This window comes from Dipodomys merriami, unplaced genomic scaffold, assembly GCF_024711535.1.
Source record: "Dipodomys merriami isolate MVZ:Mamm:240054 unplaced genomic scaffold, mDipMer1.0.p SCAF_50, whole genome shotgun sequence".
Classification (NCBI taxonomy): domain Eukaryota; kingdom Metazoa; phylum Chordata; class Mammalia; order Rodentia; family Heteromyidae; genus Dipodomys; species Dipodomys merriami.
The window spans coordinates 9,047,053-9,063,532 of record NW_027206069.1 but is presented as its reverse complement, the minus strand read 5'-3'; the positions used below and the strand labels follow the sequence as shown (position 1 = coordinate 9,063,532).

Genomic DNA, 16,480 nt, shown 5'->3' with positions numbered 1-16,480 from the left:
CCTGGGGTGCATTAGACAGCATTAGGTTGGGGTGGGCTAGTGTTGGCTGAGACGCAGTCTCTCTGCAACATGTTCGGGGGCAGTTCTGAGCGCCCGAGAGGAGAGGAGGCCGGCCTTCCAGTCCCACCTGGGTGGCTCTGGTGGTTTTGCTCCTGTGGTTTCTCTCCCGACTTCCCGTCCAGGTGTGGTGCCCAGCCCCAGTGGATTGGATGTCAGGCCTGATGGATGCCGAGCAGGCTGATAGGTGGTGAGCTCGCCGTCAGAGGAGGTATCCAAGGGAGGCAGCCAGGCCTGAGGAGGAGGAGGTCTCCACCCGGAGGTCTGGGGCTCCAGGTCGGGTCAATGGGCCCTGGGGCAGGGAGGGAGGTCGGGGAGCTCCGGGCCTCCCCACCTGCCGGCCCTGACTCGGGCCAGGCCTGAGCTTCCCCTTCAGGGGATCCGGCCTGCGGGGGGGGGGGGGGGGATGGCACATCGGGGAGGGACGGGACGGGACGCTCGGGCCCGGCACCGCCCGCTGTCAGGCCCGGCCCCGGGGGCGCGGCCGCCCGCCCGCCCGCCCGCGCCCGGCGGCTTCCGTGCGCCCCCCGGGGGCTCGGGATCACCAGCCGCCGCCGAATGGCGTTGTGGCCGGAGCCCCGTGGACCACCAAGGCCGGCCTCTTCCTCCCAGCCCCGCGCGCCCCGACGCAGGAAGTGGACGGGAGCGAGCGCCCCGGCGCGCGGCGGCGGCCGCCCCGGCTCCTCCCCGGGGCCATGCGGACGCCCCGGCCACCGCCGCCCCGGCCACCGCGCGCCTGAGCCTGCGAGCCGCGCGCCCCGCGCCCCGCGCCCGGCATGATCCGCAGCGTCGGGGCGCCCGGGCGCGGGGACCCCGCGGGGTAAGTCCGGGCGCCCGCGCCCTCGCCGCCCGCTCTCCTCCCGGCGCCTCGGGGCGCGCGGGGACCCCCGGCCCCGCAGCCCACCCCTCGGCTCCGCCTTCCCGCCCTGCCCGGGGCCCCCGCGGGCGCCCTGGGAATGGAGCTAGGGGACCCCTCGAAACTTCAGGTGCCTGAACCCTGGATGGACGGAGGGCTCCCCGCGACCCCCTCTCCGGCGGCCCGGCCGGGGCCTGACGGTGACCCTCGGCTTTGGAGAGGGTCCCGGGCTTGCGCGCACGCGTGGGGATCCCCGGGGCCGAAGACACCGCGGGGCGGGGGGGTGGAGAGGTGAGCCCGACGGCCTGGGGACAGGCTTCCAAATGGGGTCCCCCGGGTGTAGTCTGGGGACCCCCGCCCCGCCTCGGGCAGGGCAGCTCTGGGGGGGGGCGCAGGGGGAGGAGCGCCTCCCCCCCAGGTTCCGCCCAGCCCCCGGGCAGCCCGGGGAGGTACAGATCTGGGGGGAGGGTTCGCCCGGGGTCCCCCAGGATTCCTGGGAAAGCCTCTGCCGCCTTCCCGGGCTGCACAGCTGATGGAGTTTAAAAAGTCCCGGGCCTGTTTTGCGGTAGACGCCCCCGGCTTTTCCTGACCTCACCTCCTGGGGGGCCCGGGAGCCCGGGGTGGGGGGAAGCTCCACCCGGTAAGGCCGGGCGGTTGGCAGAGCTGGCTGGCACGGCCCTGGATTGGGGGCAGCTAGAGGGGACTGTGGGGGGGGCGTGATATAAGAGCAACTCCTTGGCTGCAGCCTTATACCCTCCGGGAGAAACTGGGGTGTCCGATTTCAATCTGCCACACCCTGGGATTGTAGCTGGCTAGGAAGAGGGGGGCGGGGGCGACGCGGGAAGGTGGAGGGGCCGGTGGCTGAGCTCACCTACTTCCCATTTTCCCAGGGATGACCCGGCCTGACCCCTTTGTTTATTCATGACTGGACCCGTTATTTAAGGGAGAGAGGGGGTGCCTCCGGTTACTTACCTATGAACTGGGAATAAGTTGTAAAGCGTTCACTACCTTGGCCTAGAAGGGAAACCCCGAGTAGTCATTATTACCGTTACATTAGCACCTGTGACCTTGGCCTCTGCCTCCGCCTGTAACCTGGGGGTACGGGTGACACCTGCTGTCATGAGGTTGTTTGGGGACCGCCTGTCCCAAGCAGCTTCGTCGAATTCTGACCACCTCCCCGCCTCAGGTGGAATAGAGCTGGGCTAGCAAGGGCTCAGAGAGTATTGGTTTGCATTTCAGGTTAGAGCACCTTTGGGGCAGGGAGTTCCTAGACAGCATCTGCCCCAGGCTGGCCAGGAGGAGGGACTGTCCTGAGGACACTGTGTCAGGGCCGGCGTGCTGCTCACCCTCACCCCTTTGTGGCCGAACCTTTGGCCAGCAGAAGCCTGTGAAACTTGAGCCTCAGCCTGGCTGGTCTGACTTCTGTTTGTGGAGGCCCTGGTTTTCCCTCAGGGGCCCCCTCCTTCTGCACCCTCAAGAAATACAGGACTGAGCTGGTGGCTCACGCCTGTCATCTTAGCTACTCAGGAGGCTGAGATCTGAGGATCACGGTTCAAAGCCAGCCCAGGCAGGAACATTCGAGAGACTCTTATCTCCAATTAGCCACCTAAAACCCAGAAGTGGCGCTGTGGCTCAAGTGGTAGAGCACTAGCCTTGAGCTGAAGAGTTCAGGGACAGCCCCCAGGCCCAGAGTTCAAGCACCACCACCAACAAAAAATCTACAGGGCACTTTGCAGGTGCACCATAGCTCCTGGGCTGTGTGTCTACCCCAGCCCCTGCTGGCCACCAACTAGGTCTGAGTCCTGGGCCAGTGTATCCTGGCTCCCCTTTAGGAAGACCTTTAAGAAGCTAAAGGTCTTCACAAGCAAGCTCTGCTTTGTGCGTGGCGGGGGGGTTGGGGGCAGTGGTAGTAATGAGGCTTGAACTCAGGACTAGGCAGGTGCTTTACCAGTTGAGCTGCACCCCCTGCCTCTGTCTGCTTCTTGTTCACCTGGCACGCTGGACCCAGACCCTTTATCTTCTGCTGTTCAGAACTCTGCCATTTATTCAAGGTTCATTCATCACCCCCACAAATCAAGCCCTGGCCACTAGCATCTGATGTCCCAGGAGAAGGAACAAGTCAGGGCAGGAGGTGGGGGGACGCACAGGGTGTTCTTCTGGTCAGGTGGTCTGAGGGTGACACTCGAGGAGAAGACATTGAGCAGAGGCCGGACGGAAACGGGGACTAGGAGCTATCGTGGCGGGGATGTGGTTAGCTGTGGGCAACAGGACAGCAGATGGGGCTTGGGTGAGTCTCAGCGGGGCCAGCGCCCAGCATGGCTTTGTGCAGAGAAATGATAGATTGAAGACAGAAGCAGTGGAGGCAGGGAGACCTGAGGGGGCCCTTTTGGTGGCCAGGATGCTGGGGTCGGCAGTGGAGGCAGGGTTTGCTGTTGGGTTGAATTGAGATGGAGAGAAAGACGAAGAGAAAGAGGGGAACTTGACTAAGGCTGACACCACCAAGGGGTGAGCATACCTGAGAATGACATCTCTCAGAGCCCATTAGAGCCATAAGTGGGGGCTAGACTGGGGGAGCAGCCTAGCAGACAACTCGCTTACTCTTGAGGGTTTAAGATTTCCTTTGAGCTAGGCCTCCGTGGGTCATGCCTGTAATCCCAGCTATTCAGGAGATTAAGATGAGGATCACTCTTCAAAGTCAGTCTGCACAGGAGAGACTATTAAGACTCTTTTATCTCCAATTGCCCAGCAAAAAGTCAGAGTGGAAGTGTGGTAGAGTGCCAGTTTTGAGAGAAAGAAAAGCTTAAGGGACAGCACCCAGGCCCCTGAGTTCAAGTCCCAGTAAAGGTGTGCACATGTGTGTGCACTCATGCACACACACAATTTCATGTGAGAAAGAATTGTACTCTGGACTTCTGTGTACCCAAGAGATACTTGAGTGTAACCTTGATGCCCTCAGCCACCAAGGCTGTGTGGCAGGGATTTCTTCCTGGTGGTCCCTAGAGCACCAGCTCGGCCCTTCCTGGCCCTAACAGACACCTGGGGTCCCTTCCCAGCTCAGGTCTGTGCTCCTGGGCGCCAGGAGCCCTGGGGAGCGCAGGCTGGGGAGAGCCTGGGCACATTCCCCCCTCACACCCTCCTTGCCTCTCGCCCATTGTAGCCTCCTTTGGTGGCTCCCTGCCCTGGGCCTGGGTCCCAGAAAGCAATATGATAAAAGCTTAAAAATGTCCCGGGACCCCTGTGCTCCAGCACAGAAGATGCAGTGGAACCCAGCAAGAATGGTGTGTGCTTGAAATTGAAGGCCAGCCGGGTGCCCATGGCTCACGCCTGTAATCCTAGCTACCCAGGAGGCTGAGATCTGAGGATTGTGGTTCAAAGCCAGCCTGGGCAGGAAAGGCCATGAGACTCTTATCTCCAATAAACCACTCAGAAAACCAGAAGTGGCGCTGTGGCTCTAGTGGTAGAGCACTCGCCTTGAGCTGAAGAGCTGCCCAGGCGCAGAGTTCCATCCCCATTACCAAAGAAAGAAAGAAAGAAAGAAATTAAAGGGCACCCACAGCGCTCTATACCATGCCGGCCCTCTCTGCATCTGTTGTTCGCACATCACGCTGGCCCACAGAGCCCCAGCCACAAGGCCAGAGTGAACAGCAGCCGATGGCTGACCAGTGACTGCAGCTTCTTCCCTGGGCCCTCTCCTCCCCCTATCACGGCCAATGAGGTGAGTCACCCCTCTCTAGATGGGGACAAATGAGCAGAACAGAGCAGACAGCCATACCTCAGGGAGGGAGGGCCAGAGCACAGGCTTGGAGCTGGTCAGCATGGGGCAAAAGTGGAGTGAAGCCGGCCAGACTTCTGTGTACCCAAGAGGTACTTGAGTGTAACAGATACCAGATAATAAGCATTAACGGGGAGACAAAGACTTTGGCCAGGGAGAGATGGATGGAAACGGAACAGGGCACAAAGTGTGCTCTCCTGGTTATTCTAATGACTTGAGGGGGGCTATATGCCCAGCAAGAGCCCCAACCTAAGGGAAGTAGCCCTGAGAACCTTCACTTCCTGTTTGCCCTGCTACCTTCCTCTCTTAGATGGTCAGTTTAGAAGGACTGGAGGGGCCATGACTTATCTGGCCAGCTTTAGAACTTTCTAGAAGTATTGTGATCTAGGAAGTCTCACTTCTCTGGTCTCCCTGGAGGATCTAAAATGAGGAGGTCCCCAGAAGAGTGGAGCTGAAGGTGAAGGGCACAACTTCAATGGATTTTCTGAGCTGCTGCTCTGCCCCACCCCCTCACCATGACTGTTTTTGGTGACATGGTTCTGGCTGGCAGACACTGGACGGCCACTCTCTATCTGTGGAGGACTCTCTCAGGTAGAGTAGAGGGGTCCTGGGGCACTCTGGCTGCCTCAGAAAGGGTCCCCAATTTAACTTTTCTGTACCCCCAAGAAATGAGTTTTTTTTTTTTTTTTTTTTTTGGTCAGTCATGGGGCTTGAGCTCTGGGCCTGGGTGCTGGCCCTCAGCTCTTCAGCTCAAAACAAGCACTCTATCACTTGAGCCACAACACCACTTCCAGTTTTCTGGTGGCTCATTGGAGATAAGAGTCTCATGGACTTTCCTACCTGGGCTAGCTTTGAACCAGGATCCTCAGATCTCACCCTCCTGAGTTGCTAAGATTACAGGCGTGAGCCACCAGGGCCCGGCTAGAAATGAGGAATTTAAGAGTGTTGTTCTGTGTGTTTGTGTGTGTGTGTGTGTGTGTGTGTAAATACTTGACCATCTAAGAGTTGTCAGTTTATCTACTAAAGAAAATAAGACAAATTTACACATGGATATAGGGTCCTATCTAAAAGGTTGAGGCTCTACAGGTGAGTGTAACAGAATAGATAGACTATAGCAGCGTTTGAGTTGGGCCTTGAAGGACAAGTGGGGTTTTAGCCACTGAGACTGGCATATGGAGAGGGGAGTTGACCCTGGGTGGGACAGTGGGACAGGTCAAGTGCACGGAGCCCGGAGCAGCCCGGTGTGGGGGTGTTGGCGGGGTGCTGCGTGTGGTGACTTGGCTCTGTGGAAGAGTGTGACTCTTATTTTCCATAGGCCTGCTCCTCCACTTAGTAGCTCAGCCAGCCTGGGCAAGATGCCGCCATTTGAACCTTTTCTTCCCCCTCTGCAAAAGTGAGTAGCCCACCTCCCCGGGGGTTGTCATGGTTACATGAGATGATGTTCTTTTTGGATTTGAGGCTGTTGGGGACTGTGACTTGTATGTGTACTGTTTGTTGATTTTTCAACATCAATTTTTATTATACACTTCAAAAAGTTCAAATGCAAGCACAAAGCCTATGGCTAACTCTTGTAATCCAAGCTCCACCAGAGGCTGAGATCTGAGGATAGTGGTGCAAAACCAGCCCAGGCAGAAAAATCCTGGAGACTTATCTCCAATGAACCAGCAAAAAGCCAGAAGTACAGTTGTGGCTCAAGTGGTAGAGCACTAGCTTTGAGCATAAAAGCTCAGGGACAGTGCTCAGGCCCTGAGTTCAAGCTTCAGTATCAGAGTCAAGGGGGAAAAAAAAAGTCAAAAACCAACACCGAGAAATAGTGAAGTTGAAAACATCAAACACATACTTAGTAGAATCTGTACCCACTAAAAACACATAATTGTCTCCCTTTTTTTGAACGGGGTGTGTGGGGAGAGACAGAGACAGACAGAAAGAACACACCAATACTGAGACTTGAATTCAGGGTCTCACACTTTCGCTTAATTTTTTCATTCAAGGTTGGCTTTCCACCACTTATCCACACCTCCACTGCTGGCTTTCTACTGGTTAATTAGAAATAGAAGTCTTGCAGATTTACCTGCCAGGCTAGCTTTGAACCTTGATCGTCAGATCTCAGCCTCCTGAGTAGCCAGGATTACTGGCATGAAACATGTGTGCCTGCCCAGTTGTATACTTTAAATCCATGAGTGCATGTTGATTTGAGTTCCTCATTTTACACAGAGGGTTACTACTTCCTGTGCATTGGACATGTGTTACCCCACACATACCCCATCTCCCTGCCGTGTGAACCGCATGGATCTATGCCCCCCGGATTTTGTAGCTCAACCTATAAGTGTCATTTTAATAGGTAGAATTGGCTTGTACTGACTTGACTTTGTCCCACTTCTACTCTGTGTTAAATGAACCCCCTAAAAACCTCTGTGGGCTTGGGTTTAGGGTCCACTTCTGTGGAATTGGTCACCATCCTGGAATCTTTGAGTTTGAGGGTGAAACAGAGCTTGTTGATTAGGACCCTGAATTTTACTTGGGAATAAGTTTTAACCACATATTTCCCAATTTCCTTGCAACTAGATGTGGTCATCTGATTTAAGTTCAGGACAGAGAAGTCTAAATAAAGGGTGCAGTTTGCTTAGAGGTGCCCTTAAAGTAGGGGGGTGTCTTTCCTCTTTTTTATTGTCTGAAATGCAGCTGTGATGGCTGGGACTGAGGCAACCATTTGAACACTGAAGTAAACCTTGAGAATCAAAACTATGCAGGGTGGGAGTCACACGTGTTAAAATATCATTGTCGCTCAGGACTGCTTGCCCCAGAATTTTATATGTGAGAGGAATACATCTTTATCTCATTTAAATCACTATTTCTTGAGATTTCTGTCACCCACTTGATCTAGACTAAGTGTCTTGTCTCTTATCCATAACACTGGATTTTTGTGCCAGAAAGAAAATAGAAAGCTGCTTTACAGGGCTCCATCCTTCCTCCTTCCCTTTACTAGGGGAATCAGGGAGGAGGGTGGGGAGGGAGGGGAAGCAGGTGTACACTCACTAAGGCTCTTCCTGCCTTAAGGACTGCATTGCAAACATTTTTTTCCAGGTTGAGTATTTGTGCATTTTAGATTTCACTGGAAGCTTCAGACAGTATATTCTGTCTTGTGCTTCCTTCCACTGGGCTAGACATCACTCACGGGGCTTTAGGTCCACAGCGCTCTCTCCTAGGGGCCAGTGTTCTGTATCTCCCTCTGATGATGTGCCACAGCAGTCCGGCTGGGGCTGGGCCCTAGCTCCAGTCTGTGCCCTTCCAGCTCCTGCAAGCACATGTCCTTGTCACAGCTGAGTCTCTGCAGCTTGGTATTTTTGTGTTGGAGATATCATTTCCAGTAGACCAGAGCAGAGTGCTGGAATATGATATTCCTAGGTGTAAGGTGGCTGTCCTGTGCCTTAGAGAAAACTTGCGCTACATAAAGCTTCACCAGTCCTGCATTGTGCTCGCTCTCACGACACCAGCCATGCATAGTCAGTGCAAGGCCTCTAGACAGAAACACACAGAAAACAGGGTTGCCTACTGAGCCAATGCCCAGAGACTCCCAGGAGCCCAAGCCCTAATAAAGTCTTTACTACACGGTGCGATTGTACCTCTCCACTGCTTGGGCCTCCAAGTCAAGATCATCTTATCTGGAAGGGTGTGGTGTGTGTGTGTGTGTGTGTGTGTGTGTGTGTGTGTGTGTGTGTGTGTGTGTGTGTGTGTGTCTGTGTGTCTGTGTGTCTGTGTGTCTGTGTGTCTGTGTGTGTGTCTGTATGTGTGTGTGTGTCTGGGCTGCGTCCTGTCCCTCTGGTCTCAGGGCTGTGGTCCTCTCCCCCCTTGGGTGATGTCTGAAGGTTGGAAAGGACCATGTCCATGGAGGACAGTGGCCAGCCTTAGTGGCTTATCTTCTGTGATTCTAATGGAACAATTCTTGGGGAGGGGCATTTATGAGTGATTCAAGGCAGATAAAGGACAGGGACGCTTGGAGTTCACAGATAGATCTCTACCAAACACCTTCACTTGTATCCTCTGCACTGACTTCAGACATTTTGCCTTTTTTTTTTTTTTTTTTTTTTTTTGATCATGGGGCTTGAACTCTGGGCCTGGGCGCAGTCCCTCAGCTTTTCAGCTCAAGGCGAGCGCTCTACCGCTTGAGCCACAGCACCACTTCCGATTTTCAGGTGGTTCATTGGAGATCAAAGTCTCACGGTCTTTCCTGCCTGGGTTGGCTTTGAACTGCAGCTCTCAGATCTCAGCCTCCTGAGTAGCTAGGATTACAAGTGTGAGCCACTGACACCCAGCAACCTTTTGCTTCTTGAACTGAGGTCTCCAGGCTCAGTTGACCGGTGAGACACAGCAGGAAACACAAGAGAAGCCCTCAGCAGTGAGTGGCAGAGCCGCAACTCTATCCAGGCCCAGCATGGAGTGTATGCTGACTCTCCCCCAGCCCCTCACCCCTGTGCTGCCCGAGGCTCTGGGCCTGTGGTCTAAGTCCAGTGATGCCTGGCTCAAGGCTGGACTCCTGCTGTCTCTTCCCACCTTAAGAGCCCCACCCAGGAGGGGTGGCCTCCCCCTCTCCCCACCTGACTCCCTGTAGACAAGGGAAGAAGAGGTCAAGAAGGGCCCAAGTCTACCCAAGTCTCCTGTGGCATCTGCTAGCAAAGTCCCTGTTCTTGGAGTCAGGAGGGGGCACATTTGAACCTGGGTGAGGCTCTTCCTTACTTGTGTCTCTGAGGTTTCCCTGTCCCGGGACCTCCCTGCTTCCTACTCCAGCCACATGCCTTAGTCCAGGCAGCCTAGGGAGATTCTCTTCTCTCCACCCTGGAGGCTGGACGTCTCAGATCAAGGCCTCATCCTGGTGCTCAGCCCACTGCCTTAGTCCTCATGAGGCAGAAAGTCTGGCAGTGGCCACCTTTAGAAGGGCACTAACTCCTCACGGGCACACCCTCCAATCACCTAATCACCCCTAATCACCATGTGCTAACCCCTTCACTCAGGGTGGGAAGGGTGAGGGTTTACCAGCTCATGCCTGTCAGGAAGGATACACACATTCAGTCTGCGCAGCCAGTGTCTGGCTTCCTCCATCTTCCCACTCAAAATCTCACCATCTCCCCAGGTGGGCTGGGTGGCATGCGGGCAAAACCACAGGGTGGGCCTGCAGCCACGGAGGCAGCATGCGCTTGGTGTTGTGAGGTGGCCTGGGCCTGAGAGGCATGCACCCCCTCCTCTCCCGCCCCCCTCCCCCACACCCCCTCCCCCCACCCACTCCAGGACATCACAGACATGCTTGTTTCTGGCAGAGGAAATGTGGTTGCAGCGGCCGCTCGTGGGCTGCAGGCCGGCCCAGCGTCACCCGTGACTGGAGGATATGAGGTACTGACTGCAGTAGTTTCTGCAAGGTGCTGGTCAGGGCTGGCAGTGTCTCACGTGAGGGCAGCTACCAAGCATCTGTGTTGCATTCTGAGCCCCTTTTACTTCAGAAATGAGGGTTCACTTGGTCATGAAGTAGGTGGGGGCAAACAGCCTCTCTCTGTTTGTCTCTGTCTCTGTCTCTCTCTTTCTCTCTGGCCAGTCCTGGGGCTTGAACTCAGGGCCTAGGTCCTGTCACTGAGCTCCTTTTGCTCAAGGCTAGCACTCTACCACTTGAGCCACAGCTCCACTTCTGGCTTTTTTTGGTAGTTAATTAGAGATAAGAGTCTCAGATGTTCCTGCCCAGGCTGGCTTTGAACCATGATCCTCAGATCTCAGGCTCCTGAGTAGAAAGACTGGCATGAGCCACCAGTGCCTAGCCCCTTTCACTTGTTTTACTGCTGAGAAAACTGAGGCCCAGAGACAGATGGAGATTTTTCCCAGGTCACACAGCAAGCCCATGGCACAGTCTAGAATAAACCCTGACTGGCTCAGCTCCAGATATCTTCCTGCTGACCCAACCTTTCCAGTTGATCACCACTAAGACTGGAAAGGCCAGTCATAGTGCGCTCAGATACTGAGTGAGGACAAGAAGCTCCTTGTCCATTTGTGGGGTGGTGGTGGGCTGTGTGGGGTGCCAAGTAGTTTGGGGCCCCAGGCAGAGGGGCAGCCAGTAGGCCTCAGCCTCCTTGCTCCTATCTCTCCAGTGGGATCCCTGAGAGAAGGAAGGACAGGGCTGGGGTCATTGGAAGCCTAGGGCTTGGTGAGAGCAGGACCAACAGACACCAGGATGGACAGACACTAGGACAGATGGCCTAGGACTGGAATTTCATTTCCTCCAAGAACACCAAGACGGGAGCTATGGCTCGTGGTAATAACACTGCACGTGTGTAGTTTTCCTCTTAAAATTCCTTTTTTTCTTTTCTTTGCATTGAAAAACCAAGTTTGCAAGCAGTACCTGAATTCACACATACTCCAGAAAGATTGAAACCATAGAAAAGTCTAGATCTGCATTGTCCACTGCAGTAGCCACTAGCCACACGTAGCCACTTAACAAATGCAATGAAATTAACTGGGACGAATGCATTTCCAGTAACCACATTGTTACAGGTGCTCCAGAGATACACGTGACTGGTAAACAGTGACTACATTGGATGGTACAGATCTAGAATATTCCATGACAACATGGCTAGACTATGAACTTATGAAAACCTATTGCCAGCCAAAAGTAAATTTAGGAATCATTCTGTTTCCTTTGCAACTGTTTTATGTATTGACATGAGCATGATATCCATAGAGACAACATTCCTGAGTTTATATAACCCTCCATGTTTACAGTTCCTTCAGATCTGCCCAGTTCTTGGCTCTGTGGATACCAGATAGGAAATGAGTAAGAGTGTGGATATGAGAATTGTTCCCTGACTGTATTAGTCAGCTTTCCATGGCTATGACAAAACACCTGAGGTAATCAACTTAACGAAAGAAAGGTTTATTTTTGTTCCAGAGATCTCAGTGCACGGTCACTGGGCTCCGTGGTCCCTAGGCCTGTGCAGGCGCTGAGCTCACATCCTAGTGGGAGCATGTGGTAGAACAGGTATCAGAGGTGGCAGACAGGCAGCAAAGGGAGAAGAGCTGGCTTTATATAATGGAGTGCCTTCTCTGAAAACTGCTAAGCTGTGAATCCACAAATTGGTTAATTCATGGCTGAGGTCAGAGCTCTTGTGGTCCAGTCACTTTGCAAAGGGGCTGCCTTTTAATATTGTGCATCAGGACTGGGGCTGAGGAAGGGGCATTTCCTATCTCAGAAGTAACATAGAGACACACAGGCAGGGTAGGAGCCCCTTCTCTGCTCCTACAGGTTTGTTCTGCCCCTAAGTCAAGACAGTCTATCTATAACTGTGTCTTAGGCTATAAATGAGGGGCTCTGCTTTATGTTGCCTTTACCATTTGTGCCACAGCTCCACTTCCAGCATTTTGCTGGTTACTTGGAAATTAGAGTCTTATGGACTTTCCTGCCTAGGCTGGCTTTCAAACCTCAGTCCTCAGATCTCAGCCTCCTGAGAAGCTAGGGTTACAGGTGTAAGCTACTGGCACCCAGCTCCACAGTTTGTTTTAGATGATCACAAATAATTCTTTTCTTTTCTTTTCTTTTTTGTCTAACAAGGCAGCACAGGCCATACAATGCTGTGCTTTTGTACTTAATCACTTATCCTGGAGAGTTTCCACAGCAGCATCAAGAAAATCCTCATTGTTTTCAGTTGCCTCCTATTCTGTTTACTTAGCTAGTCCCTCCTATTCTGTTTACTTAGCTAGTCCCTCCTTCGTGGATGGTGCTTTTAGGTTGTTTCCAGTCATTGCTTCACTTCAGACAATGCTCCAGTGAGCCCCAGTGAGTCCAAGTGCCCGTGGGTCTTTCTGTACTCTTCTGTACTCTCTTCTGTGTCTGGAAGGATGCTTCCACAGCTGCTGGATCAGAATGCATGTGCATGTGCAGTGTATTCCCAATTGCTAAGTAGCCCTTGGTGAAGGCCGTATTCACTGATGTGCCCGCCCACCTTATGTGAGGGTGTTTTAGGGAGCATTTTCCATGGCTGTGTATTATTTCAGAATCTGCAGGAAATGGAACGGCTAAAATTGCCTTCTTCGTAGGACCAAAGTTTCCTATGGTACTAATATTTCCTTACCTACACCATTGTTGAGTATTTTCTTCTTCAACCACTATTCCGTGGCCTGAGCACACAGAGCCAAGTCCTCCTGACCCTGAAACAGAATCTGAGCGGGAAGGGGCTGAACATGGGGGAAGGAGGTCCTTCACCATTCCTGTCCAGTGTTCCACAACCGCGCGTCTCATCGCAGTGGACATCTTTGTCCACTGAGCTTTGTTTGCCTTCAAGGATAACTCTTCAGAGTAGGTTCAAGAAGGTAAAGGGCCTACCATGGTAGTCTTAGCCAAACAGAAGAGCAGCAGTCTGCCACCAGGCGTTCACAGAGCCCCTCTCTGCTACATATAATAAATCCTTCTTGGCCTTTCAATTTCCAGTATAGACACATGGCAGTATAGACACATGATCCGAATTCAGAAGGCAGAAAAGGCTTCGGGGAGGTGCTCCCCCACCCATCACCCGCCTTCCTACCCCTCCAGGTGGTACTTGGCCCCTGTTCTCTCTGTCCTTGGATCAGCTCATCCCAATGTGCATGTGTAACACCATGCACAGGCGCAAAGAGGTTAGCGGGACAGGCCTAGTCAGATCTGGTGTGGGCAGCAAGCGGCTGGAATCCATGAGGCAGAGAAGGTTCTAGAAGGAGGTGGTAGAATTCGGCTCAGGCTGCCAGGAGGCTGAGAGGAGACCCCCAGGTGAAGGCAGAGCAGCTGGGGATAGAAGCAGACAGAGGGCTCTGATGCTGTGAACCACTGGGCATCTGCAAAGGGCAGACCTGGGCAAGGGCAGGCAGACACAGAAGGCCCTCCGCACTGAAGCTGGTTCTGTGGGGGCCATGTGGTGCCCAGTGTGTGCAGGGAAGGCCTGGAAGGGACCAGCAGGAAGGCAGTGATGATAACCAGGTAGTGCCAGACACACCTAGAGGGGCAGGGACCTGCAGCATGCAGAAACGGAAAGCTTGAAGACCTTTGCCCTGCCAGACCCCTTGATGTGGGCTGCGAGGCAAGGCAGCCTGACCTGCTCTCAGCACTTCCGGGGGCCGGAAGACTAACTTCCCCTCTGACAGCCTGTGGGTAGGCCTGGGAGCTGGCCCAGGCTCTTGGGCTCAGCCACAGGGTGTCAGGGGCCCCACATCATCATACAAGGCCTGGTCATTTTCTGGGTGAGGGGAAACCTAGGAAAGCTCCTCAGAGCATAGTTTCCTGACACTGTGTTTGGCCAGAACCTTGTGCAGTTCTTCCCCGGGAACCTGGCTGCAAGCATTTGTTGAGTGTTTGTGAGAGACACTTCTGAAAACTGGCTCCTCCTCTTCCATCGTCATGATGCCCGTGATCAGCCTAGCGCTGTGGGCCTTTAGGCACCAAAGCCTGGGCCGGGGGTAGCCAAGGCAGCAGTGGAGGCCCGGCTTTACACACTCAGGAAAAAGATCTGGCAAGAGAAAGCTATGAAAATCTAGCATGGTTGCCTGCCTTCTCTCAGCTATCTGCTGGGCAGGGTCAGCCTGGCTAGGAAAGAAAAGCTGTCAGGTGGCCCCAGCCAAGGGTCAGCTGAGCCACAGACCCATGGAATTCACAGTGCTTGAAGGAACCCCAGTCCTTGGCCTGTTCCTTGGCCCAGTAGGCATGTAACGTGTCTGTTCCTCTTCTATATGGAGCCCTAACATCCCTAGTAGATCCCTGTACTCTCTCTTCAGCCTTCAGCATTCACAGTTCAAACAGTTGCTACCAGGCAGCTGGAGTTCACGTGGAAGTTCAGCCTACTGGCCATTTCAGGTTTAGTCCAACATTTCCTTTCTCCTGAAGAGACCACTGAGCCTGGAACCAGTCCATGGTCTGCGCAAGCTCAATGCCTGTCCCTTATGTCCCGAGGAGTCTTAGCGCTCACCCCCTAAGCCCTTGCTATCTCCCCCATTTCCACAAGTGTGGTCCTGCCCTCAGAACTCTAATTTCCCACAGCTTCTGAGAAGCTACAGAAAAACCAATGCCATCTTAGGTCTTGTTAATAGGAGTAGAGTAACTAGATGGAGGAAGGTGATAGTTACAATTCTAGGGGATTGATTCTTTCCCTGTATGACTGTATACATCAGAGGTGCAGAGACAGACAGATAATCAGAATACTTTTAAAGTATTATGAGGAGGCTCAAACATACTTCATAATGAATGGCCCCCGATGGTTGATTAGGCCAACAAGACTTGAAGACTTTGTCTTCAACACATGGTGCTTAGACAGCTTCACACTCATGTGCAGAGAATGAGATTGGACCCCTATCTCACACCATACATCAAAATGCACTCAAAATAGCACACACACAGACCTGAATGGAAGAGCTAAAACTACAAAACCCTTAGAAGAAAACTGGAGTTTTTGTCACCTCAGATTAGAGGTTGAGGAGTAGGAGTGTAAGTTTGAGGTCATGATGAGTTACACAGTGAGAACTTTTCTTTTAAAATGAGTCAGGTAGGGTGCTGATCACTCCTGCCAGCTTCTCTCCTCACGAGGCTGAGGATGACGATTCAAAGCAGCCTGGGCAGGAAAGTCTGAGACTCTTTTCACTGATTAACCACTAAAAGAAATCCACAAGTAGAGCTGTGACTCAGGTAGTATGCTCAAGCACCAGCATTAAGCAAAAAAAAAAAAAAAAAAAAAAAAACAAGAAAGAGGGTGAGGCACTGAGTTCAAGCTCTAGTGCCAACACTAATTAACTGTCTAAATAGCCAATTACAAAAATCACTCAGGTTGGAAATGTGGCTTAGGGGTAGAGTGCTTGCCTAGCATGCATGAAGCCCTAGGTTTGATTCCTCGGGACTACATAAACAGAAAGAGCAGGAAGAGGCGCTGTGGCTCATGTAGTAGAGTGCTAGCCTTGAGCAAAAAGAAGCCCAGGGACAGTGCCCAGGCCCTGAGTTCAAGCCCCAAGAGTAAATAAAAAAAATAGACAAGATCTATAAACAGTGAAGAACCACAGTTTTGGCCATATAATGCACAGGTGATTGACTGATCTCAGCTACCCATGGGACATGCAAATGAAATCCATAGGAGACCCTTCCGCACCATCAGGATGACTGTAACCAACAAGACAGACAGACAGTAACAGTGTTGGAGAGGTGGTGGGGAAACCAGAGCTCCCGTGGCCTGCTGGTGAGAAGGCCAATGCCCACAGTCACCTTGGGAAACAGGGAGGCAGCTCCTCAGAATGCTCCCCATAAAGCTCCCTTATGACCATGAAGTTCCACTCCTACGTATCCTCTGGAGAGAATGGAAAACAAGCGTTCCATACAGGAACTTGCATGTGAATATTAGCAGTGTTATTGGTAATGTCCCACAAGTGGAAACACAAATATTTACCAACTTTGGATGAATAGGTCAAATGTGGCATGTCTATACAATGGACTGTTATTTATGGGTTAAGAGAAGTGAAACACTGATACATTCTATTAGCTGCTGCAACATAGATGACACTTGGAAACATTATGTCAAGTGAAAAGAAACACAAAAGGACACATATTTCTGCTGGGCATGGTGATTACACATTCATATTCCCAATACTTGGGAGACTGAAACAGGAAGATCTTGAGTTTGAAGTCAACCTGGGCTACACTGTCTTGGTTTGTTTGTTTGTTTTTAAGGTTTAGAGCTCATATCTTGTATGCTTCTATTTATAGGGAATATCCAGAATAGGCAAAATCTATAAAGATAATGAGCACATTAGTAGGG

At 52.7% G+C, this 16,480-nt stretch overlaps 1 protein-coding gene across 2 annotated transcripts in view; it reads left to right on the top strand.

Moving 5' to 3' along the window:
- The first annotated feature begins 614 nt into the window (after positions 1–614).
- Positions 615–16,480, top strand: part of LOC138810502 (ras and Rab interactor 3-like) — an 87,103-nt gene continuing 71,237 nt past the window's right edge. The window contains exons 1-2 of one of the 2 annotated variants that reach the window (XM_069997697.1): positions 4,620–4,628; positions 6,001–6,078. In XM_069997697.1, the coding sequence (XP_069853798.1) occupies positions 4,624–4,628; positions 6,001–6,078 (83 nt within the window). In that variant the 5' untranslated portion in view covers positions 4,620–4,623. Of the gene's footprint in view, positions 878–4,619; positions 4,629–6,000; positions 6,079–16,480 lie in introns of those variants that run through there. The other variant, XM_069997699.1, reaches the window with a different exon arrangement.